The 27,142-nt window shown below is 37.8% G+C and overlaps 3 protein-coding genes across 7 annotated transcripts in view; all 3 read right to left on the reverse strand.

Annotated features, from left to right (window-relative positions):
* LOC143895381 (FAD synthase) overlaps nt 1–22,063 on the reverse strand; it is a 133,013-nt gene extending 110,950 nt beyond the window's left edge. For 2 of the 5 annotated variants that reach the window (XR_013256312.1, XM_077402452.1), the window contains exon 1: nt 21,321–22,063. Coding sequence is in view for 4 of the 5 variants with exons in the window: in XM_077402452.1 (XP_077258578.1) it covers nt 21,321–21,485 (165 nt within the window). In the remaining variant the exon portion in view is untranslated. The remainder of the gene's footprint in view (nt 1–21,320) is intronic. The other 3 variants (XM_077402450.1, XM_077402451.1, XM_077402449.1) reach the window with 2 other exon arrangements.
* Nucleotides 22,064–22,145: 82 nt separating this feature from the next.
* Nucleotides 22,146–26,864, reverse strand: LOC143895382 (uncharacterized). The gene is made up of 5 exons (XM_077402453.1): nt 26,743–26,864; nt 25,524–25,700; nt 25,047–25,397; nt 24,794–24,882; nt 22,146–24,723 (listed from the first exon to the last, which is right to left on the reverse strand). The coding sequence occupies exons 1-3, from the start codon at nt 26,777–26,779 to the stop codon at nt 25,087–25,089; spliced, it is 525 nt and encodes a 174-aa protein (XP_077258579.1). The 5' UTR covers nt 26,780–26,864; the 3' UTR covers nt 22,146–24,723; nt 24,794–24,882; nt 25,047–25,086.
* LOC143895378 (uncharacterized) lies at nt 24,288–24,734 on the reverse strand. The gene has a single exon (XM_077402444.1). It carries the CDS (start codon nt 24,732–24,734, stop codon nt 24,288–24,290), a length of 447 nt encoding a protein of 148 aa, XP_077258570.1.
* Nucleotides 26,865–27,142: the final 278 nt, after the last annotated feature.

The following is a 27,142-nucleotide window of genomic DNA, read 5'->3' on the forward strand; positions in this document are numbered from 1 at the left end:
GAACATATTGACATTAAAAACTCAAAAAATAATCTATTCTTTGGTTTCTTCTACCCCTATTTCATATATAATTCATTAACATTTGGTTGATTAGAGCCAACTTTATACGCGATCAAAGATTCATATACGAATTTACGAAAACAAAGCTTTCTCTATAAGGAAGCAAAACTATGGTCCCATAAGATAAATGAAAACAGATATTTTATAACATTCATTAATCGACTGAGGAGTAACCACTACAACGTAAATGAATCACTAGTAAGAAAAGGGTACATAGAGAACGCCAGGTGTGAGTGTGGCAACAAGCATGAAAGTATTGATCACGTAATATGGAGATGTAATAAATATGACAAGAAGAGGGAAAGACTGGATAGAGAGCTCAAGTGCCCCGGTGTGGGCATCAGTGGCGGAGGGCTCCGTTCGCATCAAGACGCTTTTGCGTCGAGCTCAGCGAGTGGTAGCCCTAATGTCGCGGTCTTATCGCACCGTCTCACACGCGGCGGCGACGGCCCTGGCGGGAACTCCCCCGTTAGAACTCGCGGCCCGACATTATGCCGAAGTACACCGGCGTGTCGGGGAGATGCGGGCTGGGGGGGGGGAGTAGTAGTGCTCAGGGCTCGTCAGACTATAAAGCTCCAGGAAAAGACGGTCCTCATACGCAAATAGAGAGAGTACCTCGCCAATCCGACGTTGCGGTACGGCAGGAGGATCGCCGATGCCATCCGGCCCCACCTAGAGGAATGGGTGGGTGGTCGGGGACGCAAATTAACATATCATGCGACGCAGGTGCTCACCGGACACGGGTGTTTCGGTGCGTACCTGTGTCGCATAGGGAAAGAGGCCACCACCAGGTGCTGGCATTGTAACGAGGAGAGGGACACGGCGCAGCACACGCTGGAGGAATGTCCAGCGTGGTGTGTGCAGCGCCGTGTCCTCACGGACGAGATAGGTCCTGGTCCTGACCTCTCCCTGCCGGCTGTCGTGGCAGCGACAGTCGCCAGGGAGGAGAAATAGAAGGCGTTCGTTTCCTTCTGCGGCAGTGTAATGTCGCAGAAGGAGACGAGCGAGAAGATTAGGAGGGGAGAAGTAAACCCCCTCCGATCGACAGGGAGAAAGAGGAAGAGGAGGAGTGGACGCCGAGGCGACCACCAAGAGTGTCGCCGCCGCCAGAAGAATATATAATTCACGCATTGTAATACTAATAATACACAAACTTCTTCAGCTTCTTTTCACCAACCTCTCTCATCTATTCGTATCTCAGCTACTCGATCCACCTCGATACAAATCGAAAAGAGAGACAGACAAAAAGCAAAAATAATATAATAATAGTAATAATAATATAAATATAAGAATATGTAATTATATAAATACTTATAAAAACAAGGCTAGAAACAGATATAAAAAATGAAGATCAAAAAATATTTTTTTATAAATGTAGAATATTTATAAGTTTTCTATTTTTCCTCTTACTTTCTTTCTTTTTACATGATTTGTTATGTATGTATGTATCGATTTATTGTGTGTCCCCGTAGGGTTTACAAGGCGTTTTTTATGAGGAACGTACTCAAACCTCTTATAAAAAATTTGTAATCCCCCTTCGTTCATTCCCTGGCCATGTGCGACCTCACACTTAATCTTTTTCCCTTCCCTTAACCCTCTCCTCTTCTTTCGCGTCTTCGTACGTCTCCTTCCACATCGTCCTGTCTCGGTTCTTCCTTCCTGTCTACTTCCTGTCCTGGGTCTGTTGATCATCGTTCGTGCTCCTGCGGAGTTTCTTCTCCAACTCTCTCGTGATCTTCTCCTCCTCCGACATCCTCTCACTCCTGCTCTCCTCCACTCTCTCTTCTAATCTCCCTTCCCACTCCGCTCTCTCTCTTATCCTCGCCTACACCGATCTGTCCTCATCTATCTTTACCCTTAACCTATTTCCCGCTTTTCTTCTTGCCTCTAGAACCCTCCACTTCTCCTCCTCATTCCCCAGCCTAACCAGCAACGTTATCCAATCCCCCCCTCTGCCCTACCACCCTCACCTCTCTTACCTCCGCCTTCACCTTCAGGCCTTCCATAAAGAGCTCCCTCACCTTCTCCAAATTCGATTCCTCTCCTACCCACCTCTCCTTCTCGATCCTTATTATAACGTTCTTTCTTCTCATTTCATCTTCGCTTTTTTTATCCTCTCCTGCCCACCATTTCCTCCTCCCCGTCCTACCTTTACTCTCCTCGCCCTCCTCCCTCCTCTTTTTTCCCCCTCCTTGCTCAACTCCCTTCATCTCTCCCTTCAGACTCCTTACCTCCTTTTTCAACTCCTCCATCTCCTCCTCCTTCCTTTCCCCTTCCGCCACCATCCCTCCCAGCAACCTTTTCACTTTCTCCTCCACTCAGCAAATTATCTCCACGCAATACCGGCCCGCGGGGTGGCTGGCCACCGCCCCGAGGTCAAACCGGAGGCACACCGGCCGGAACAAAGTCCAGTCCGCTGCCCAGAGACAAATTGAAGAAGTCGCTGCGCCGCCGAGGGACCGTTGCGCGCCCCCGAAGGATCCACCTTACGACGATCCTGCGTTAGAATATCGCGCGAGCTTACAAGCTCGCTCTTGATTGGTTGGCGCGCCCCTACGGAAGGGGGTGCCGCATCGATTCCGCTATCGAGCGAATCTAGCGAGACACTCTCTGGTCGTCCGTCGGCGAGTCCGAACGTTAAAGTTTTGAGCTCCGCGATAACCACCCCGAATCGGGTATCCGTTTGATCCTGCGACGACCGATAGCACGAGGTAATGGCGAGGAGCCCGAGAGGAAGACATCGCATCGGTGAGGTTGCCTGCAAGTAATATTGAGATGTAAAACCACGACGCCGCCCTCCGGTGCGCGCTCTCGTCCGGGAAAAACGTTTGTAATATCGCGACGCGTACGGTCCCTTGAGACCGAGCATCGAATGGCGATCGACAGCGAGAGCGAAAGGCCTCGGGATGGTATCGTGGCCGAGGACTTAAGATAAAGACGCGATAGCAAGCCTCTGGAGATCGCGATAGATTCGTGGCGAAATCCGTTACTGCGAGTCCGTTTCGTGCAATGTCCGCGCTCGTGATTGCGTCTCGCGCCTTCCGTGTTCCCGGCGTATCAAATTACCAAACATTGCTCTTGTGGAATGTCGTACGCGTCGGCACATCAATCGCGTTAATCGGCCGTTTGTGAGAGGCTAATTGCTTTAGAAAATCGTGCGTGTTAGGATAGTTATGTTCGGATGCGTTTTTTGGTGATTGCGTGTGAGAAGTAGTCGTGCTAGCGGGAGAGCGTTATTTGCGTGATTTACTCCGTTCTCGCGATAGGCTCCGTGCCGTCGTGATTGCGTGTGATTATTACTCGCGGTAATTCCGCTTAGTTTTCCTGGCGTTCGTTCCAGAATTTCGCGCTATTTCGAGTATCTCGGTGTATTACTCTGCGCGGTACGCAAATCACCGAAGACAGAGTAGTGTATTTCCCCGAATGACTTGCGTTAGGCTTAAGATAATTGGCGACAGAATTCTCGTGCGATTCCCGGCGTAGCGTTCACGCGCTCCGAGCGTGAGGTATCGTTCTCTCGCGATTTTTCCTGCGAGATCTTATTTTCTATTTCCTTGATTATTTCGTGTTTACAGTCGATGTTCCATATTAATTGTAAGTTTCGTCCTACTGTATTTCTCTGATCTAATCGCAGCGCCTTCTGCGCGTTTACTATACGATAACGTAGTACTTTGTCCATTCTGGCGTCCGCGCTATCATTATTTTTTTTTTTTTTTTCATTTCTGACGCTCGCGTGATTGATTATATGATTTGTCTGATTGACCAAAGCCGAATCGGCCTTTATTGTTTTACGCGCGAATTACTAAAGAATAAATGTTATTTTAATTTGTTAATTGCTTGAGTTCGTGGCCTTATTTATGGTGTGTCACCCCGCCGAATATCGCGCCGCCCTTCATCACCCCCGCCCCAGCCCTTAGGTCGAGCTAGCCGATTCCTCGCACATCTGCACGTTTCGTCTCGTGTCTCGTCTTGGTTTTCCTTCGCGATTTCGCGGACGCGAATTTACGCGTCTGGCGTTCAACAGCAAATTTGTTTCGCAGAATTGTCGGAGGTGCGAGGGAATCGTCGGAGAGGCCTGTCACCTTTCTCTCCTCGTACCCTTTTGATCCGGCACACGTCTTGGCGCTGTCCGGGAGTGCAAAAAGCCGTGACAGTATATATAAACAGAAGTCATCGCTTACTACATTTAAGTTCTCGAACATGTTTGTTTCATTGTTTTCATAAGCTCGAAATGAAGAATATAACGTTGTATCATCAAAAATAGCCTTGCTTTTATTTACATAGTCTATACATGTATCACATGAATGTATTTCTAAGTTTAGTATTTATAAGTTTTTGTATTTATAAGTTTTCATTTATATTAGTTTTAATTACTCTTTATTTAGAAAATCTAGTTTTGTGATACTTCAGAATATTTTTGATAGTAATATAAAATAATTAAAAATATATTATTTTACAGCAGTACTACAGCTTCTACAGTATCAACGGATGTAATAGTATCAATGGAAAATAAAAACAATAATGTGTAAGCTATTTTTGCATATATTTATCATAAAAATATTAAAAAAATTAAATTTAAATTAACACATAACTCAAATCAACTTTTTTCCAGAAGCACAATAATGGACAACGATGAGTGTTACGCTTTGAACATTGAACAACACATGTCAATGGACATTGTACAAAAAGAAACAACAAGGTACGTCAAATAAAAAAATATATATGTATAGGGAAAAAAGGCTCTTGTCCCCTAGGTTCTTAATTCTCTCCATCCACCATAAAAAAAATTTATAGTGAAAGGGATAAGAGGCTACAAGGGCCCGCAAGGATCCTGTAAAATGTCAGTCTGCTTCAGTCTGCTGCTAGCAATCAAATGCAGAAATACTCAAATCAATGAAGAATTTAAAATATAAAAAAAATATAAGAAATATCTACAACTCTTTTTTCTATTTTTGAATTTATAATATTTAATAACATAATTAACTTCAAACAAGATGTATGAATTCTTTTATATTTTTTCAATTATTTTAATGATGTGTATAAAATAGTCTACATGACTGTTCCGGCATCGAAATTATTGTCCCGTAATCCACACGAAACGTTCGTCGGAAGCATCGCCACAATTCGTTCATTTCGCAGATCATCGCAAACGCTCTCAAAACGAAACGCTTGGCTTAAACGAACACGTGATCGTCACCAGTATACACAACTTCTGCATTTGGTTGCTACCAGCAGACTAAAACAGACTGAAATTTTACAGAATCCTAGCGGGCCATTGTAGCCTCTTGTCACCTCCACTATAAATTATTTTTATGGTGGACGGAGAAAAGGACCTAGGACAAGAGCCTTTTTTCCTTAGAAAAGTTTTCTTATATGATGTACGAAATATGCACGTGTTGAGTTTTGAAAACTAAAATCGATCGGTTTAGATATATGGAATATGGAATGTGGATTACGCGCGTTGCTCTTCTAATAACATTGAATAATATCGATTTTACGTATCATTTCTATCTTCAAATATTTGATTAATTATTTGAAGTTATTTTTACAAGTGATTTTGTCAAGTTTAGTAAACTTTGCTCTGATTGGTCAAATTTCAATCCAATCTCAATCCCAATCCGTAGTCTGCTACGGGCTTTACTGTATTAATTTATCATCTGTTTTTGCAATCTGTATATAAGAAATGTAAATATTTTGTGTGCGCAGGAGCACATCTGGCACATGTACGAAGACCCAGCAAGCATATATGTCTTCCGACAATTCTCCTCGAAAGACGAAACTGAGATTGAAGAATAAGAATTTGAAAGCGCAAGTTAAAAGTCTGCGAGAAACGATTAAACGGTTACGAAAAGGTAAAGTGCCTAACTCCAAAAAAAGGCAGCAAATGCGGAGGATGCGGATCAGTTTGAGACTCTGCGTACATTAGGAAATAAGTTATTACCTGTAAGGTTTGCGAGATTGTTGTCGGCACAAATTGATGCGCAAGTAAAACATAGTCATGGTAGAAGGTACGACCCTGAATTTAAAAAATTTGCAATATGTTTATATTTTTTAAGTCCGCGAAATTATAGAAAATTGAAGAAATCAATTCCATTACCCTCAATACGTTGTTTACAATCATTGACTCAAACGTGGAATATTGCACCTGGTTTAAATAATACAATTTTTGATACTTTAGCATTAAAATTAAAGTCATTATTGCCTCCGATGGATAGACATTGTATTTTATGCGCAGATGAGATAAGTTTAAAATCTCATTTATTTTATAATGTATCGCGAGATGAAATTATTGGGTTTGAGGATAATGGAAAGGAAAAATCATCTGTACCTGCAAAAAACGTTTTTGTTATAATGGCACGTAGCATTGCAAGAAATTGGAAACTTCCCTTATGTTGTTGTTTTGTCGAAAGTACATGTCGGAATCATGATTTAAAAAGTATAATATTTGAAACAATAATTAAATTAAGAATGAGTGGTGCGCAACAGTACATGCATTAGTAACAGATATGGGATCTAATTTTATCCATTTATCTAGCGAGCTAGGAATTTCAACAAAAAACTCAACCTTTTCAGTTGAGAAGGAAGAAGTACTTTACATTTTTGATACTCCTCATTTATTAAAAGCAACACGCAATAATCTCCTGAAGCATGATTTTCAGTTTAATAATAAAATAGCATCATGGACTCACATTGTTCAATTTTATATGAAAGACAGTAAACAATGGATAAAATTGGCACCTAAATTAACGAAATGCCATATTAAACCCAATGGTTTTCAAAGAATAAAAGTGAAACTTGCTGTCCAAGTATTTAGCAATCGTTGCGCTGCAGGCATGTGTACACAAATGTCTCACGGTTTACTTCCAAGTGAAACAGTTGGAACTATTGATTTAATAGACCATTTCGATAAATTATTTGATATTTTGAATTCTTTTACTGCAAGTAGCCCTAAAAAATATGGTAAAGTTTTTACCGGAAACAAAATACAACAACAGTTTTTAGAAGAAATGATATGCTTTTTGAAAAGTATTAAAGTCATTGATAAAAAGGGTACTAATGTAAATGTTAGATGTTTTAAATACTGATAGATAACGATTGAAAGTATAATAAAACTTTGGAAAAAATTAAAACGTTACAATTTTCCATATTTGAAAACACGTAGGATTAATCAAGATTGTCTCGAAAATTTTTTTTGTTTGATTAGACAACAAGGTGGTAATTCTTTAAGTCCAATACCTATACAATTTTCACGCGCTTTCAAAAAACTGTTCAGTATAACATTTCTGAAACATCCAGATACGCAAAATTGTGCTCCAGATGAAGATGATATGTTAAGTCTAATTGGGACACCAAATTCTACTTCATCTACCGTATCTGAATCTATTCCATCTTCAACGCGTATAATTTTAGACATCCCAAATCATGATTATTATACAATGGATCTGCCAGAAAAAAATGCATTTAAATATATATGTGGGTACCTAACAAGAAAATGTTTAGAAATACATTCATGTGATACATGTATAGACTATGTAAATAAAAGCAAGGCTACTTTTGATGATACAACGTTATATTCTTCATTTCGAGCTTATGAAAACAATGAAACAAACATGTTCGAGAACTTAAATGTAGTAAGCGATGACTTCTGTTTATATATACTGTCACGGCTTTTTGCACTTCCGGACAGCGCCAAGACGTGTGCCGGATCAAAAGGGGACGAGGAGAGAAAGGTGACAGGCCTCTCCGACGATTCCCTCGAACCTCCGACACTTCTGCGAAACAAATTTGCTGTTGAACGCCAGACGCGTAAATTCGCGTCCGCGAAATCGCGAAGGAAAACCAAGACGAAACACGAGACGAAACGTGCAGATGTGCGAGGAATCGGCTAGCTCGACCTAAGGGCTGGGGCGGGGGTGATGAAGGGCGGCGCGATATTCGGCGGGGTGACACACCATAAATAAGGCCACGAACTCAAGGCCTCTGAAGGGAGAGATGAAGGGAGTTGAGCAAGGAGGGGGAAAAAAGAGGAGAGAGGAGGGCGAGGAGAGTAAAGGTAGGACGGGGAGGAGGAAATGGTGGGCAGGAGAGGATGAAAAAAGCGAAGATGAAATGAGAAGAAAGAACGTTATAATAAGGATCGAAAAGGAGAGGTGGGTAGGAGAGGAATCAAATTTGGAGAAGGTGAGGGAGCTCTTTATGGAAGGCTTAAAGGTGAAGGCGGAGGTAAGAGAGGTGAGGGTGGTAGGGCAGACGGGGGATTGGATAACGTTGCTGGTTAGGCTGGGGAATGAGGAGGAGAAGTGGAGGGTTCTAGAGGCAAGAAGAAAAGCGGGAAATAGGTTAAGGGTAAAGATAGATGAGGACAGATCGGTGGAGGCGAGGATAAGAGAGAGAGCGGAGTGGGAAGGGAGATTAGAAGAGAGAGTGGAGGAGAGCAGGAGTGAGAGGATGTCGGAGGAGGAGAAGATCACGAGAGAGTTGGAGAAGAAACTCTGCAGGAGCACGAACGATGATCAACAGACCCAGGACAGGAAGTAGACAGGAAGGAAGAACCGAGACAGGACGATGTGGAAGGAGACGAACGAAGACGCGAAAGAAGAGAAGAGGGTTAAGGGAAGGGAAAAAAATTAAGTGTGAGGTCGCACATGGCCAGGGAATGAACGAAGGGGGATTACAAATTTTTTATAAGAAGTTTGAGTACGTTCCTCATAAAAAACGCCTTGTAAACCCTACGGGGACACACAATAAATCGATACATACATACATAACAAATCATGTAAAAAGAAAGAAAGTAAGAGAAAAAATAGAAAACTTATAAATATTCTACATTTATAAAAAAATCTTTTTTGATCTTCACTTTTTATATCTGTATCTAGCCTTGTTTTTATAAGTATTTATATAATTACATATTCTTATATTTATATTATTATTACTATTATTATATTATTTTTGCTTTTTGTCTGTCTCTCTTTTCGATTTGTATCGAGGTGGATCGAGTAGCTGAGATACGAATAGATGAGAGAGGTTGGTGAAAAGAAGCTGAAGAAGTTTGTGTATTATTAGTATTACAATGCGTGAATTATATATTTAGTTTTTAATATTAATAAGCCATGCAACGGGGAGCACACACTTCTGCACAACGCATAATGCGTAAGCATAAGAAAATTGATTGGTCCATACACATGTGCATAAGAAAATAGACCAATCAATTAATTTTCTTATGCTTACGCATTATGCGTTGTGCAGAAGTGTGTGCTCCTTGCTTTCTTTTGTGCAATAACTTAGCATTATCAGTAAAGTTTTCAGTAATATGTATTTATTATTTGTAAAAATTTATTTTAGTATTTATAATATATATATATATGTGTTATAAAATAAAATGTAAAAATTTTATTAATATATATTGTGACCACATATTATCGTACATTAAAAAATTGTGTTTATTACTACACACACACACACACACACACACACACAAAATGTATAATATATTTAATATATAATATATTGTAAAATGTGACATATTTTATAAAAATAAATAAATGTATACATTTAATCTAAAAAATGTTATATTAATTTAAAATGTTTACATAATTTTTTTCTTTGTGTGTATACTATGTGTGTATACTTTTATGTAAGAAAATTAATCTATATGTATTATATGTGTGTTATATATACTTATTTTACATTTGTTTCTGACTTATTTTATATATATTGTTGCGCCCGTGCCGTGACACCCGTTACCCGTGGGCTAAATTTGGCTGCGCTCTGCGGAAGCTTCGAGTCGAAGCGCGTCCCTTGACAACGGGACATATTTAATTATTGATTTATTTTGATTTTCGGTATGACTGTCAGATTTTGTTCTGAACAGCTGGACCGTTTGGACGTGTTCACGAGCTCTCTTGTAAGAACTATATTTGCTAATTAAACCAGTTCTCTTCCATCCGAGAGTATTTATTCCCGGCAACAGGATTGCGCGCCGCGTTCGCGAGTGTGTGTGCGCGAGTGAGTGAGTAGCGAACGCGCGGACGAGCGCAACAATATATATATTTATATATAACATACTATTATTATTAGTATAATATTTTATATATTAGTATTTATATTTCATTATTTTGCATCATTAACAATTCATCTATTATTTATGTAATATTTTTTAATATTTTTTTTAATTTCTTTCATTTTTTTACGAGCGCATTGTTAACATGGTACATCGTTAACAATAATTCTGCATAATTTTTATTGAAACTAACAGATACAGTTGTATCTCGCGCCAACTGCGTTAAACTAACCTCAATATGGGCTAACGAGTAGGAAAGAGAAAAATGACAAAGAGAGAAGTGAGACAGAATACTGCTTTATTTCGCGCATGCCCACTCCATTTTGGCCAACACTAACATCAAAGGTGCCGACCGAGAGTTGCGCTACTGTATGTACATACTGTGACCGGGCCATATACCGGGCTTCGGCCCGGGAACCCGGTAGACAAAGATTTCCCCACGTTAAAAAAAAAAGGGTCAGAGGAATAAATGAAGAGATAGACATAACGAGAATATTGAAAAGAAAGGAATGGATAACCATTAGAAGTATTTACAACTACATTAAAAGGATAGGAAGAATAATATAAAAAGAAAATAGTACAAACATGGAGGTTAAGCAACGCTGTGTTATATAGCTTCGGGACGGAGCTGAAGGCACTAATTTTCTCTCATCCGAGGGAACTAACCTAAAAAAAAAGTGACAGATAATGATAGTGCTGTGTTGTATTGCCGGGAAAGAGGCACGTTAAATTTCCTTCACCCAAGAGGTAATAACTTAAAAAAAAAGTGATAACAGATAGTGGTAACATGTTTACATTGACCGCAGGGAGCTAATGCCGAGGTTTTTAAGAAAGAAGGTGTATCCAAAATCGCACACGTACGTATATGCTGTCTTAAGTTGTAAAAATTAAAGAGAACGAGAAAGTAATCTGTATCTATATACACGTGTGACAAGCACTATCGCGTAATAAAGATTTTTCCGAAGTATCTTAATTACTTTTTAGTACATTTTGTATAGTAAAAAAAATTTTGAGAAGAAAAATCGTCGCTCATGTTTCGTTTGTTTCTAATTAATACTTAAAATATCACGATGTCAAAAAAATGATAATTGAAATGATAATTTATGGATACATATTATTACATATTTCGCTTCTTACTTCAATTAGATCATATTACATTATGTTATTTACAACTTCAATATAGTATCTGATTGATACGATATCTATATTATATTCAATAGAACAAATTAATAATAGTTTTTGCTTGCAATTCAAGATATAATTGATAATATGAATACATGGCCCAAATTTATTCAAAAAAATGTTTTAGTTTAAAGGATCACAATTAAAGCAAACAACAGTTTGTGCTTTTGGTTAAAGCAAAGAATACTCCGTTGCTTTCTACTATTCTATGCTTCAACAAAAATTTTATTTTTAAAATATATAATTTAATAAAGTTGTAAATAACATATGATTTAATAGTAAAAAGCAACATATATATTCATAAATTATTATTTCTTTACTTACCGACATCATGGTATTTTAAGAATTAATTAACAAACGGAATATGAGCGATAATTTTCCTTCTGAGAATCTTTTTTACTATCTAAAATACACAAAATTTGAAAATTTCAAAAGAATTAGAGAGAGAGTGCCGTTATATTACATATTTACTCAAAGTTTTATTTAATTAGAAAATTAGTTATTAGTGGACATCGGATTTTTTATATGCAGATTGCCGGAAAGAAGCAATTAATAACTAAGATTATGTTAAGAGTTATGCTAGAAACGTGGGTAGAGCAAAAGGATTGGTGTAAAGTTAAAAGAACGTTGTCAGATAAATATGTGTGGAAATGCCAACCAGCGACAAAAGAAAAAAAGAAAAGAAGAGCGAGAGGAGGGATAATAACAGGCGTTAGGAAAGAAATGGCGGCAACCGGTACGGAAGAGAGGGGAGAGAAAAGAATTGTAGAAAGAATAGCAAGAACAAAGAAGGGAACGTGGAGGATTATAACGGTATATGTGAATAACGATATTGAAAAGAAGATAAAGTATATAAAGAATTATACGATGGAGGATTAGGGGAGCAAATAATAATAAAAGGCGATTTTAACGCAAGAACTGAAGAAGAAGAAGGATTAACAGAGATAATGGGGGAAAGGAGAAAATCGAAGGATAAAGAAATTAACACGGAAGGAAGGAAGCTGCTGGAGTTCATAGAGGAAGAAGGATTGGGAATATTGAACGGAACAAAAGGAGACACTGACGAAAAGTTCACATTTACAGGAGAGAGGGGATAGTCGGTAATAGACTATGTAATTGGAAACCAAGAAATTTGGGAGAAAGCAGAGAAAATAAAGATTGGAGAGGCTATAGACTCGGATCATCAGCCTATAACAATAAGGGTAAAAGGAACAAGTGAGAGAGGAAAAGAGGAGAAAAGAGTCAGAAGAATAATGAATTGGTCGAAGGAAGAAAAGGAAAGTTACAAAGAAAGAATGAAAGAGGAGAAAATAGAAGGTACGAGCATAGAGAAAATAATGAAAGAAATATAGAAAGCGGTAAAGCGGGCCGCAGAATGGAAAGAAATAAGAGAAGACCAGAGAGGAAAGAAAAAAACGGATGGTGGGATAGGGAATGTGCAAAGTTAAGGAGAGAAACGCGTGAGAATCTGGTGAAATAGAGAAAAGGAAAGGCAGATAAAAAGAAGTACATAGTAAAAAAAAAGGAATATGAGGAAAAAATAAAAGAGGAGAAAGAGTCCGAGAAGGAAAGAATAATGAAAGAAGCGAGAGAAGCAACCAATGAGAAAGAAGTATGGAGATTTATAAACAGAGAAAGAAAAAACAGAAAAGAGGTATGCGAAGAAATAACGAAAACGCAGTAGAACAAGCACTTCACGGAGTCACTAGAGGGAGTTACGGTAAAACCGCGTAAAAATACAGGAAGAGAGTGGAAAGAATAAAGAGCAAAGAGAGGCAGGAGGTAATAAGGAGAGAGGAAGTGGAAGAAGTAATTATAGAAATGAGAAAGAAGAAAGCTGCAGGCACAGATGGACTGCCAAATGAGGTATGGATTTATAGAGGCGAGAGATTGAAGGAAAAAATATGGGAGATATGCGATACAGCATGGAGGACAGGAAAAATAACAGGAGATTGAAAAGAAGGAATAATAGTGCCGATAGTAAAAAAAGGAAAAAGAAAAAAGCGCAGGATTACAGAGAGGTGACATTAATGAACACAAGTTATAAAATATATGCAGCAATATTGGCTAAGAAGCTAGAGAAAGAGGTAGAGGAAAAGGGGATATACTACCAGAAACACAGACAGGATTTAGAAAAAATAAAGGAACAATGAAAAATATATGCACTGAACTACGTGATTGCTATGAGCAAGAAAAAAGGGAAGCTGGTAGCAGCATTTATAGACCTGAAAGCAGCATTCGACTCCGTGGAGTCGAGAAAAAAGATGGGAAGTAATGAAAAGAGAAGGAATCAGTGAACAGCTGAGAGCAAGCATAGAATACCTATACGAGAAGACAAGATGCGTAGTGAGGGTAAAGAGAGAAAAAAGACCATGCTTCTGGACGGTAAAAGGAGTTAGGCAAGGATGCCCGCTGAGCGCTATGCTCTTCATACTTCTGCTGGCGGATATAGAGGAGACAATGAGGAAGGGACAAGACGGAGATGTAGTAGTAGGGAAAATAAAATTCTGGACATTAGCATACGCGGATGATATAGTAGCTATAGCAGAGGATGAAGAGGAGATAAAGAGAATGTTGAAAAGATTGGAAAAATACTTTGGACAGAAAGAAGCTAAGAGTGAACATAGAGAAAACAATGGTAATGAGATTTAGGAAGGGGGGAAGCAAAATGAAGAAAGTAGAGTGGAGATGAAAAGAAGAAAAAATAGAAGAGGTAAAGGAATTCTTCTACCTAAGGTACACATTCCACAAGAACGGAGGACAGGAGGCGCATATAGGCAAAAGAGTAAGGAAAGCCGCGGTGGCAATGAGACAGGTCTGGGGGTTGGTAGCAACCATAGCCTTGTATGAAGCAGAGATATGGGGATGGAAAGAGAGAGAGAAAATAGAAAGAATGCATGAAAGATACATAAGGTGGACAATGGGCCTAGACTGGAGCACGCCCGGATATATGCTGAGGAAGAAAACTAAGAGAGACAAAATGCGAATAAATGCTGGTAAAAAGGCGATGAAGTACGAAGAAAAATTGGAGAGAGGAGAAGGAAACGAGATTGCAAAAGAGTGCTGGAAGGAAAAAAGGGAGAAGGTCAAGAAGGAAAAATCAAAATGAGAAGAGGAAAAAAGGAGTTTCTATGAGCCAAGAGGATATGCAGTCGAGGAGATAAAAAGGAAAAGAGGGGAGGGATTGAGCAGCATTGAAGATTTCACAAAAAGAGACAAAGACATTCAGATTCAAGAGAGAGACGAAAGGATAAGAGAGTCAATGTACAACAAATGGTACAAAGAGGTAGCAGAAAACAAAAAACCGGAATACCTAGAGAGAAAAGGGAAAAAAAGTCTATGATTAGGATAGCGAGATTCAGATTAAAAAATGAGATGAGAAGTGGAAGATACTGGGAGCCAATAGAAAAAACATGCTGCAGAATATGTGGCGCGGAGGAAGAGTCATGGGAGCATGTTTTAAAATGGTGCACAAAAGGAGAAGAAGAGGAATAATTGGAAGAAATTAGCAAAAGAATTAAAAGAATACTAGGCGGCAAGGGTGAAAGAGAGAAATGGATGGCGGACTTGGAGAGGAGAAAAATGCAAGCGAGCACAGTGATAGCTAAACAGAAGGAATAGATATATGATACTGAAAGCAAGGAGAAAAAAAGGAACTAAAATAAAGGTGAAGATAAATGAAGACAAGTCCGTGGAGAAAAGGATCAAAGAAGGAAAGGAGAGGGGAAAAAAGAAAGGAAAAGAGAGAGAAGGAAAGTGGGAGGACAAGGAGGTCGGCAGAGGACGAGATCGCGGAAAGGATGGAGGAAAAACTGCTAATGGACCGGACGAGGACAAAACGGACCAGGGGGAAAGGCCGGAGGAAAGGCACTGAAAGGGGTAGGGAGGGTAATAGTAGTATTGTAAGATCGCCCAAAGGCCAAGTTTCGAATAGAATTAAAATGGGTTACGGGTATATGTATAAAAAGTTGGGTACGTCCCTGTAAAACGCCATGTAAAATGTATGTGATTAATGACTGAATGTATAAGTGTAAAGGTTTTTGGGAACGTTTTCCTGGGGAAAAAAAATAAAAATACGCTTTTCCAATCCCGGAAGGGGAGAGAAATAAAGATTGATTAATTGAACTAAGATTATGTTATTTATAATGCCTTACATCTTTATACTGCAACTTAGGTATAAATATGTTGAACATTCTAAATAACATAATCTTATTGTTAGTTATTAATTGCTCTTTTCCACCAATCGGCTTATTAAAAAATCCAATGTTTAATTATTAATTACAAAAAATTACTATTTACGTAAAAATTAATAATATTTAGGTAGAAGTGAATTACGTATTACTTAAAAAATTGGTAATTTGTCAGAGAAAAATGTCTAGTTACTAGTAAAAATTAGTATTTAAGCAAAAATGAATTAATTTCTTTTTGCCATTAGTAATTAGTAGAAATAAATTGTTTATTATTAAGATAATTAATAGCCATTTGTCAAAAATAAATTACTACTCATTTAAAAATTAATAATCAGTGGAAAATGATTACTAATTTTTTCAATAATAAATATTAATCTTACAATAAATTAATACATAGATAGGGGACACTGGGGCAAACTCAACACGATTTTTTCAAAAACAATTTTCAATAATTAATTAAAATTTTCAAGCAAATTCAATGGTACACATTTAAAGAGTGTTCCTTCAGATACATAATTGCTTAAAGAAGTTTTGCTGTATGTCGCTTAGTTTTGCCCCCAGGAAAAGAAAAGTGACGTAAAAACAAATTTTTAAATTAAAAAATACCAAGGTAAAATCGACACTTTGCCTGATCGACACAATTTGATCTGGAACTTATTTTTCATTGTCTAAAACTGAAAATACATTGTTTATCATGTATTTGGAAAATACAAAAATTTGGAATTAAGTAAAACAATCATTGGAAATAATGAGAACAAAACTTGTTGAACTTTCAATTATTTTCATCTAAACACATGTCTGAAAAACAATGTATACAAGCAAATTCGCGATCGGACGTGCACACACATTTGTCATAACTGTCATGAAGCCATATAGTCCAGGGAAATTAGGATTTTTCTGCGGAATAATTCGCATGTAGCTGAATTTTTGCATGAACCTTTATTTCGTCGTTAAAAACAATATGTGAAAAGTCCCCATCGATGTGACCTCTGCTAAAAATTTTACTAAGGGTCAAAGGTAAAGAAAAACAGTTTTTCGCGAATATCTCTTTATTCATTAGTCCTACGGCAAAAATAGTTATTACTGTTGGAATATGAGTAATTTCTTCGCTACACGTGATCAGCTGATGTGCGGCGCTGTATGCGCGAAAGTGTGTGAGTGCGTACCGCGCGACCGGGGAGCGCTGTGTGGTGCGAAACGGAAGCGGTACGTATCGAGCCAGAAAAGCCTTAAGGTTGGACGATACACAGCTGAGCACTAGTACACTTGTATCCATGTGAATCATGGAGGTAATTATGTATAACTCGATAAATATATTAGTTCAAGAGAAGAAAGCTGTAGCAAAGTGAGTGAACACCTTATTTCACCGATCCAGACCGATTCTCCAAACATGGTAGCAGAGCGTGGTTGCGAGTGAAAAAGGTTATGCTAACACGTGCGTTCAAATTTTTCGGAAAAAAGAAACCGAATGAAAGTGAAATTGAATCAAGTGAGAAAGAACACACGGAGGAAGAGAATCAGAAGAGAAACTGAAAAAGTTAAGAAAATATTTAAAGAAATTGTTCAGAAAAGAGATTGAGAAAATCTGTATACTGAAGCACGAGATCGAAGATTCAGAGAGGTCCAGAGTCGAAATTAAAATTGAACAAGAAGAAATCAAAATGGCGTCAAATGACGAATTCAAGATCCCAAGATTTAGTGGGAGTAACTACAGCATTTGGAAACACAGAATTTTATTATTTCTGGAGTACAAAGAGTGTCTCGAACCAGCGACACGTGATAGAATAAATGAAGAAGAAGCTGAGTGGAAGAAGAAAGATCTCAGAGCAAGAAACATCATTTATTGCAGTGTCACCGACGACCAACTTGAATTTGTGCGAGGCGAAACTACGGCCTAAGCAATATTGAAGAAATTTGATCAGCTGTATCTACGAGAATCTACAGCCCTGCAGCTTAATGTACGAAGCAAATTGAACAGACTGAGTCTGCGTGATTTTGACAATGCGAGCGCATTTTTTTGCGAATTTGAAAAGTTGATCAATGAGTTAAAAAGTGCAGGTGCTAATATAAATGAAAGAGAAAAATTAGACTATTTACTGAAAACATTGCCCGAATCAATGTTCCATTTTGCCGACAAAATTGATTCACAACCAGAGCACGAGAGGACATGTAAGTTCCTGAAAAGTAAAATATCCATGTGGGAGTCAAGTCGAAGCGACCATGGAAAAGGGAAGCATAGTGCATTCAACACCGAAAAAAGGAATGAAGCATGTCATAATTGTGGAAAATTCGGCCATTACAAAAAAGATTGCCGAAACACGTGGCAAGCCAGAAACGGAAGCGGCAGAGGTGGCAACCATGGCGGCAACCATGGAGAGGCGCCAGCGCAAGGAGGTGCGCACAAGCAGCAGCAGCAGCCGTACCAGCAGACCAGAGGCCCTGCGAGGGGGGGCGGTCGAGGCGGCAGGAGAGGGAGTTGGCAGCAGCGCGGCGGAGCAGCGGGCCACTACTCTGAGAGAGACAACGACTCTTCGGCAACCTTCCTGGCGCAGGTAGAGTGTAAGCGCGCACGTGCACACGAGTCCGGGAACAAACCCGAGACCGCGGCTTACGCGAGCGAAAAATGCGACATTGAATGGATCTTGGACAGCGGATGTTCAAATCACATTATAAATAATGATAAGTTTTTTGATGAATTTTTTGTTTTGAAAAATCCAATTAAAGTAAAAGTAGGTGATGGTAGGACTCTAGATGGTACGAAAGTAGGAAATGTTACTACATACTTTGAAATTAATGGAAAATAAATGAAAATTAATTTGATTAATGTCTACTATGTCAGAGAAATGAACAAGAATTTAATTAGCTTTGCAAAAGTCACTGATAGGAATAAAATAGTATCTGTTGGTAGTAATGCAAAAATTTATAATAAAAGTGGAAAATTAATAGGAATAGCAGTGAAAAATAATGGACTGTATAAGATCCAGAGTTACAGTAGTAAATCCGATTCATATTTAGGAAATATTGAGCAAATGACACAAAAGGAAAAATTTCATAGATTGTTAGGTCACGTAAATTTCCAGTACTTGAACAAAATGTGCAAAGAAAAATTAGTTGATGGAATGCCCGAGAATCTAGAACAAATTCATTTAAAATGCGGAACATGTTTGCAAAATAAAATGCACAACCTAAAATTTGAGAATAATAGATACAGAGCGCAAGAGATTTTAGAAATAGTTCACACCGATGTAAATGGACCGCATACCACGACGGGCTATGACGGATCCAAATATTTTGTAACATTCATAGATGATTACAGTAAGTGCGCAGTAATTTATCCAATTAAAAATAAAAATAAAGTGACTAAAAGTTTTGAAAATTTTATGAATTTAGTTGAAAATCTTACTGGTAAAAAGATTAAGAAACTGAGATGTGATAACGGGCGCGAATTTATTAATAATGATATGAATAAAATTTTACATGAAAAAGGGATAATTCGAGATACTTGTCCACCGTACACGCATCAGCTGAACGGAACAGCAGAGCGGTACAACCGATCTATAATGAATTCCGCACGATGTCTTTTACAAGAGTCAAATTTGCCGAGAAAGTATTGGCCAGAAGTTATTAAAACAGCCGCGTATTTAAGAAATAGAACTATTACAAATACTATTAAAAGCAAAACGCCATTTGAGATTTTACTCAATGAAAAACCGAATATTAAAAATTTAAAGGTGTATGGAAGCAAAGTTTTTGCCCGAGTTCCCGAGGTTAAGAGAGATTCAAAATGGGATCGAAAAGCAGATGTAGGAATTTTAGTAGGTTATGAAAGAAATAGATATAGAATTCTGGTTGATAATAAAATTATAAAAACACGAAATGTAGAAATTGTTGAAAATGAAGAAAATCTAGTAGGTTTTAGTGATCCAGAGATAAATGATAGTGAGTCCGAGAATAAATTTAATGAAAATTTTGAAAATAACGAAATAGAAAATTTCGAGGAAGAAAAGGTTCAGAGAGAAATTATTAATAACAATCGGCTTAATGTTAATAATCAGAGAGATACTAGAAAGCTAAGTAACAATTCGGATCGAAGTGATGATTTAGACTATTTAGATGATGAATCGAGACGATCAAAGCGGGATAGGAAAAAACCCGAGAGATACGGAAATCCAATTGCAACAAAAATTGCATATGTTCATGTAGTAAGTGCGAAAAATCCATTAACGTACGCTGAAGCGGTAAATAGCGATGAAAGTAAACTGTGACTAGAAGCAATGAATAGAGAGATGTTTTGCTTAAATAAAAATAAGACTTGGATTCTTGTTGAAAAACCAGGGGGTGTAAAAGCATTAGAGTTAAAATGGGTATTTACGAACAAATCCGATGAGAGTAAAAAAGCGAGATTAGTTGTTCGCGGATTTCAACAAGACAAAATTTTAAAAGATTTATATTCGCCAGTAGCGAAAGTACAAACGTTGAAATTATTGCTTGCATATTGTTGTCAGGTCGGAATGTATATTGAACAAATGGATGTTGAAACTGCATTTTTGAATGGGAACGTGAAATCGGAAGTTTATGTAAAGCAACCACCCGGATTTGAAGATGGGTCAAGTAAAGTGTGCAAATTAATCAAAGCGTTATATGGTTTGAGAGAGAGCCCGAGACAATGGTATGAGTGTTTTGATGAGCATATCCAAAGTTTAGGTTTTAAGAGAAGCGAAAATGATTATTGCTTGTATATTAGTGAGGATGGAACAATCTTTATAATATTATTTGTTGATGATCTCTTGATTTGTGGGAAAAATAAGAACAGAATTGATGAAATAAAAAAGGGTTTGTCAAAAAGATTTTCCATGAAAGATTTAGGAAAAGTAGAAAAATATTTAGGCATAAGAATAAAATATGATCAAAAGAATGGTGAGATGACACTAGACCAAAGTGAATATATCGAGTCACTAGCAGTTAAGTATAATTTAGAACATGCAAAATTGTACCAAACTCCAATGGAGCAAAATTTGAGCGTTGAACCCGCGCAGTCTCTCTCTCTCTCTCTCTCTCTCTCTCTCTCTCTCTCTCTCTCTCTCTCTCTCTCTCTCTCTCTCTCTCTCAGTACCCGAGAATATAAAATATAGAAATATAATCGGAGCGTTGCTGTATATAAGTACAGGCACGAGACCCGAGATAAGTTATAGTGTAAACTATCACAGTAGATTTCAAAATAGTTATGATGAGACGCATTATAAATATGCATTAAGGGGACTAGGCAAGGTTGAAAATGCAAAAATTAGCTCGTGTTTAATGGTTTATAACAAGGCCGCGAATGAATATAAAACTTTTTTATTGTTTACGGTATTAATTATAACATTATAAAATAAAAAAATCTATAGAAAGTCGTTCCCAGATCAATAATATCGGCGTCCCAATGTAATAAGGAAAACTGTCGAATCCACGGTTTTACCACGATTCCAGTCGAACAGATAAAGATTTTGGCAAATTCTAAGAATATTTCTTCTCCTTAGGCTTCTCTCTATCGATTATACCTAAAAAATTAAAAATAAAAATAAAATTAACAAAATGGCGTCCAAAAAAACAAAAAATTTGTAAAAATTCGAGTTATTTGTTATTATAAAATTGATGCAATATTTTTTTTCAATCTGATTTTAGGTATAATTCATGCGTCATAGTGTTTTACAATTCCTGTATAAATTTCAAGTTGATATCTCTATCGGTTCTCGAGATATCGTGGTAAAATCATCAAAAAATGTAGTTTCGAGAAAATTGCATTCAAAGTTTCGGTACAATATTTATGTTAGAACGGTCGTACTCACGCGGTTCAAAAATTTCCTCTTCGACGCAGTGAATGGCCCCGGATTATCGTCCAATTTCTCGTAATTTTTATTCACTATCTGATTGCCTTGGAAGCGTTTTTTACGCGGTCGCCCTGGACGGACATACGGCGCCGATTTCTTTTTTCCGCTCTCTGACGAAGACATTTTTGTAATAAAGCGATTGTAATACGACAAACTTTCAATACATTAGCACAACCTCTCTGGGAGTCGATTATGTATAAACTTTAAACGAGGTAAAAATTAAAAACAAAATAATAAACAGAATAGAGCATGTAAGCCGAGCTAGATGTGCGTGTTTATTATTCTTTGTGTCAACCGCAATATATACAATTATTAGAAACAGAAACGTTTCGACTTTATTATTAGGTCGTCTTTAATGCGTCGTTACAAATTAAAACTTAATTCTACATATTGCATAGAGAACGTTAGAAATTAGAATAATGCTCAGACCGTTTGGTCGGGACCAACCGCGCGAATATCTGTGTTCGGCCGGCCGCGCGCCACATTACGTTTTACGCTCTCCTGACCTCAATTTTGCGAATTTTTTAAAAAAACAAACGGGAAGATATTTCTAAAGAATCACAGTATCGGAATATGCAAAAAACCGAAAATCGATTTTTTCAAAATTTTAACCTTGCCTAGTCCCCTTAAGAATATTGAAATATTTGTATTTGACAAAAGACTTGAAATTAACTTATAGAAGAGATTTAAATGCAGAAATTCTAGACTGTTTTGTGGATGCTGACTGGGCAGGCGATAAGTTAGATCGTAAGTCGACAACAGGCTATGTTATTAGATTATGTGGAAACGTGATACATTGGAAATCCCGAAAACAGGGCAGTGTAACGAAATCCTCCACCGCCGCTGAATATGTGGCGTTGTCTGAACTTGTAAGTGAGATTAAAGTAGTAAAAAATTTATTGATTGATTTTAAAGTAAAAATTGAAAAACCGATCAAAATATTTGAGGATAACTCAGGTGTAATTGCGATAGCAAAATTTGGAAACTTAACTAAAAATTCAAAATATATCGAAGTACATCATCATTTTGTTAACGAGAGTTATGAGCAAGGTGTTATAGAAATCTTGAAAGTAGATTCAGAGTCAAATCTGGCAGATACTTTGACAAAAGCTCTAGGTAGAGTTAAGTTTGATAAAGTTAGAAATTTATTAAGAAATATTTGAATTTAAGTTTGTTGAAATTTAAAAACGTTAATTTTAATTTGAATCAGACTTTGTATTATGAAATAAAAGGTATTGCGAGTATATAAGACTGTGTAGCGTATAAATTAAGGAGGTGTGTTGGAATATGAGTAATTTCTCCGCTACACGTGATCAGCTGATGTGCGGCGCTGTATGCGCGAGAGTGTGTGAGTGCGTGCCGCGCGACCGGGGAGCGCTGTGTGGTGCGAAACGGAAGCGGTACGTATCGAGCCAGAAAAGCCTTAAGGTTGGACGATACACAGCTGAGCACTAGTACACTTGTATCCATGTGAATCATGGAGGTAATTATGTATAACTCGATAAATATATTAGTTCAAGAGAAGAAAGCTGTAGCAAAGTGAGTGAACACCTTATTTCACCGATCCAGACCGATTTTCCAAACAATTACAAAATTTGTAGCTTATAAAATTCTCTACAAAAAATGTTCTATAAATTTTTTTTGTACAAGCAATACTTTTCACGTAATAAATTTTGCAAAATATACGTTGCGCGGTAAATTTGCGGAGCGCGCTGACAGACGTCAAATAAATTAAAGCGTCGCACACGCGCACAAAAAATGTCATAACTTTTGAACAAATCATCGCACAAAAATGATCAAAGAATCGTTGAAAAGCAGAAACTTTCGGCTTTTTAATGCAATTTGGTTCGTTATTCTATGATAATTTTTGAAAATTCTACGATAGTTTAAACAAATTGTTACATGCATTTTTTGCCTTTTTTCATAAAATCAGCCACAAGTAGGTTCTAAATTGTTAAAAAAAAAAAAAACGCCAGCAACATATTACAGTATATACTTTATACTTTGACCCTACCAAAAAAAAATTACAAAAATTTTTTGCTTTAAAATCAAGCTATTGACATTTTCAGTTTTTAAAATTTTCTATGAAACGTTAAAATTAAAATCGTCATAACTTGGCAAAAAATTGCGCTAAAAAAATTTAAAAAAAAGCAATCAAAAGCTTGAAATGTCTACTTTTAGGTCCTACATTGCAATATTCCTCATTTTCTTGCATTTTTATTTATTTGTGTAAATATGCGAGTTGTCACGAGTTGGCGAAAAAATCTTGTTTAAACAAAGGACTATATATTTACTTATAGTAGTTTTGTATAAAAATTTACGTTTCTCCGAGATAATGCACTGTTTTCCACACCACTTCGGAGGTACAGTGCTAAGCGCGTTTTTTTAACGTGGTGTCACCATTAGGCTTAATCCACTGTTTTTCTAAGAGAAATAAAACAAATCAATTTCCATGGTAAACATTCTTTTGCAAATGTAAAAATTCACAAATGTTAAGAGGAATGTGGATATGCTGGGTTTCACTTAATAGAATTACGGAAGCACCAAAGTACGTCTTACTCGATCGCTGTATTTATCGCCATCCTTCTGAAAGTCAATACTATTCAAATTCTGATCCTTCGCCGGAACCTCCTGAATTATTGCAGGCTCGTTAAATGTCCATTTTCTTAACTGAAAACCTGCTGCTGGTAGTACGCTGGAGATCTTGTGTCTTATGCTTATAGCTTCTTCAATGGTTTTGGTTCCTGTTAATAAACCGTCGACGTAAAAGTCCTCACAAATGATTCTTGCTATTTCTGGTAGTGTTTCCTCGATTTCGTCTGCTAGTTCCATTAAGCATTTTATCACTAAAAATGCCGCTGCAATCGTTCCATAAGTGACCGTGTCTAACTCGAAAATTTGTAGGGAATCTTTGTTAGATAGACGTCATGATATCCTTAGAAGTGCACGTTGCTTTGGATTTATTAACACCTGTCGATACATCTTCTCTATATCTGCAGATAGGATGTAAAAAAAAATTCTGAATCTGATGAGTATCGAAAATAGATCCTGCTGTAGCGTAGGGCCCATCATCTGCAAATCATTCAGTGAGATGCCATTGTCCGTTGGTGCCAATGCGTCGAAAACCACACGTACTCCAGTTGTGCTGTCAGTCTTGATGACACAATGATGAGGTAAATAATACGAGACTTCGGGTGTTGTTTCCTCGGATACTCTGTGCATGTGCCCTAATCTTTCGTATTCTTGAAGGAATGCTACATATCGCTCTTTAAGGATAGGATCCCTTTGCAATCTTCTCTCGAGTCTAAATAATCGTCTGAGAGCCATTGTCTTTGATTCACCTAATTCACGAGGATCTTTCCTGAAAGGCATAGTCACTACAAATCTACCATCTTGATTACGATAGACCGTTTTTTAAAAATGGTCCTCACACTCTTTTTCTTCATTGGATAGTATCTTGTTATGTCCGACCTCTTCAATTTCCCAAAACTTCATGAGCTGCTTATCGATATCATCTGACCTGCTTAGATTACATCGAACTAAATTAGAATAAATGCCCTTTAAAGGGCCCACTGCTACCCAACCTAATTTAGTTTTTTGGAATGTGATCTGATTCTGGCCAATAGTTAACTACCCTACACATAAGAGGTTCCAGAAGCAATCTGCTCCGATCAAAATGTTCACCTTGCCTGGAGTGTTGAATGATGGATCCGCCAACTTGATGTTAGAAGGTATCTCGCCTTTCGGAATTGATGCGCTGAGCTGGTAGTTGTCCCGTGATTTCTGGAATAACCAAACATTCAATACGAAATTCGTAACTGTTGTGGTGTGTTGACAGCTCAGCCTTGCACTTATGCTTTATTTCGGATGACAATCCATTTATCGCATCAATGCTCATATGAATTCGTGATGTCTGTAGTTTTAAGTCTTGGCATAACTTAGTGGTGATGAGACTCGACTGAGAACCTGGATCCAATATCGCACGAACATTATGTTTTTTCCCTTGACTATCCGTTATTAATATTAGGGCTGTGGCTAGTAAAACACAGTGTGAGCTACATTGATTATGCAAACACAAAATAGAAGAATTCTTCGTTTCTTCCGTTGAATTTGTTTGCACTGTTAAAGGTTTGTCAAAGTGCAATAATGTGTTATGCTTACCTGAACATTGTTTACACGAACCTGCCTTGCAATCTTTCAGGTAATGTCCGGGCCTTATACAGTTGAAGCATAACTTAGCACCTCTTACACATTCTGCTCTTTTTTGAGAAGACATCTCGAGAAATTTCGTACAATTTGATAATTTATGCGTCTCCTTGCATACTATACACTTTTGACCTTGAACGAGAAACGATTTTACTTTAGAACGCTCTGCTTGTTTTGGCTTGTGCACACTCTTGTCCTTTAGTTCTAAAGCCTCCAATAAATCTGCACGAGAATTCAAGAATGCTTAAAATTCCTGCAAAGTGGGAACGTCATTTCCTGCACGCTCCTTCTCCCAAGCTCGGGAGATGACATTGTCTAATTTAGTTGATATCAAATATATTAATAATGCATCCCAACTTTCTGTAGCTTGATCTAAGGCATTTAATGCGCGCAAATGCTTATTAAGAGTATCGAGGATTTCGTGAATTTGACTCGACGATTCCTCTTTCATATTATTGATACTAAAAAGCGATTTGATGTGATTATGCGTAAGTAATCTTTTATTATTGAACCTATCAATCACATATCGTGTACCACGCAACGGTATAGTTCATGGCTGTAAACTCTAACGATTTGATTATTTGCGCCGCACTACCCTCCAGAGATGCTTTCAAATAATGAAATTTCTGTATATGATCAATATTCTCATTTTTACTTATTAACGATTCAAATGTATCTCGAAAACTAAGCCATTCTGCAGTATCACCACTGAATTTTGGTAATTCGATTGTTGGCAATCTAATATCTGCATTCTTATATATAATGTTTTGATTTGAATATCGCGCAAGGTCCGGAGGAAAATGTGCCGCACCGTTATTATTTGTTGCTTGTACAGGCACAGGTTGTGTTCGCGACGAATGAGCCTCCTCCGTTGCAGCACTCGGACGCGAAATATTCACATCGTTTGTTATACCCCGCGTGAGTAAGGACTCGGCCTGACTTAACGTATAAAAATACTCTTCTTCTACTCGCTCGCGATAACCTATCGTTTCTTGCTCGTCATTTGTCAGCTCGTCAATAGCTGTTTGTACCTCGTCGTATCTACTATATGCCTCTCGTATGCGACTGATACGCTCGCGAATCTCCGATTGTGTCATTTCATCTAACGGAACACTCGTGTCAGGATATGTTGCAATGGTTTTTGTAATATAATTTTTAAACGACGTGAATTTACCTTTTACAGCACCGCGAGATCTGTTGAGACCTTTCATTATCGTTATTTATTGCAAATAGAAACGCACCACGATTGAAGGATAAAAGGATAAATGGACAAGGATGCTCACTCTCTTACTTGTGGTTATGTACAACGACTGTTTTAACCGCTGCCTGTCTGCCGCGCTGCTGCCCGGCGTTGACTCAAAATCTTGTGGTTATGTACGACGACTGTTTTAACCGCTGCCTGTCTGCCGCGCTGCTGCCCGGCGTTGACTCGATACCTGCGTGTCCACGTGACTCCTCGCTGGATCCTGATTGGCGTTACGGTTAGTCTTGCGCAATGTTACTCGCCCGTCCTGGCTGGGCTCTGATTGGCGCTGCTGCCGATTCTCTGTATGGTCGTTCTCGCACGACCCTGA

The sequence above is a fragment of the Temnothorax americanus genome, unplaced genomic scaffold, assembly GCF_048541705.1.
Source record: "Temnothorax americanus isolate GAGA-0224 unplaced genomic scaffold, ASM4854170v1 Scaffold156, whole genome shotgun sequence".
Classification (NCBI taxonomy): Eukaryota; Metazoa; Arthropoda; class Insecta; order Hymenoptera; family Formicidae; genus Temnothorax; species Temnothorax americanus.

Coding starts and splice junctions, on each gene's coding strand:
- LOC143895378 (XM_077402444.1), bottom strand. CDS start 24,734: ATGCCTTTCAGGAAAGATCCTCGTGAATTAGGTGAATCAAAGACAATG.
- LOC143895382 (XM_077402453.1), bottom strand. CDS start 26,779: ATGAAAGGTCTCAACAGATCTCGCGGTGCTGTAAAAG. Junction 25,701..26,742: donor ATCTCGCGGTGCTGTAAAAG/GTAAATTCACGT, acceptor TTCTCGTTCAAG/GTCAAAAGTGTATAGTATGC. Junction 25,398..25,523: donor TTCGTGTAAACAATGTTCAG/GTAAGCATAACA, acceptor GTGTTTTACTAG/CCACAGCCCTAATATTAATA.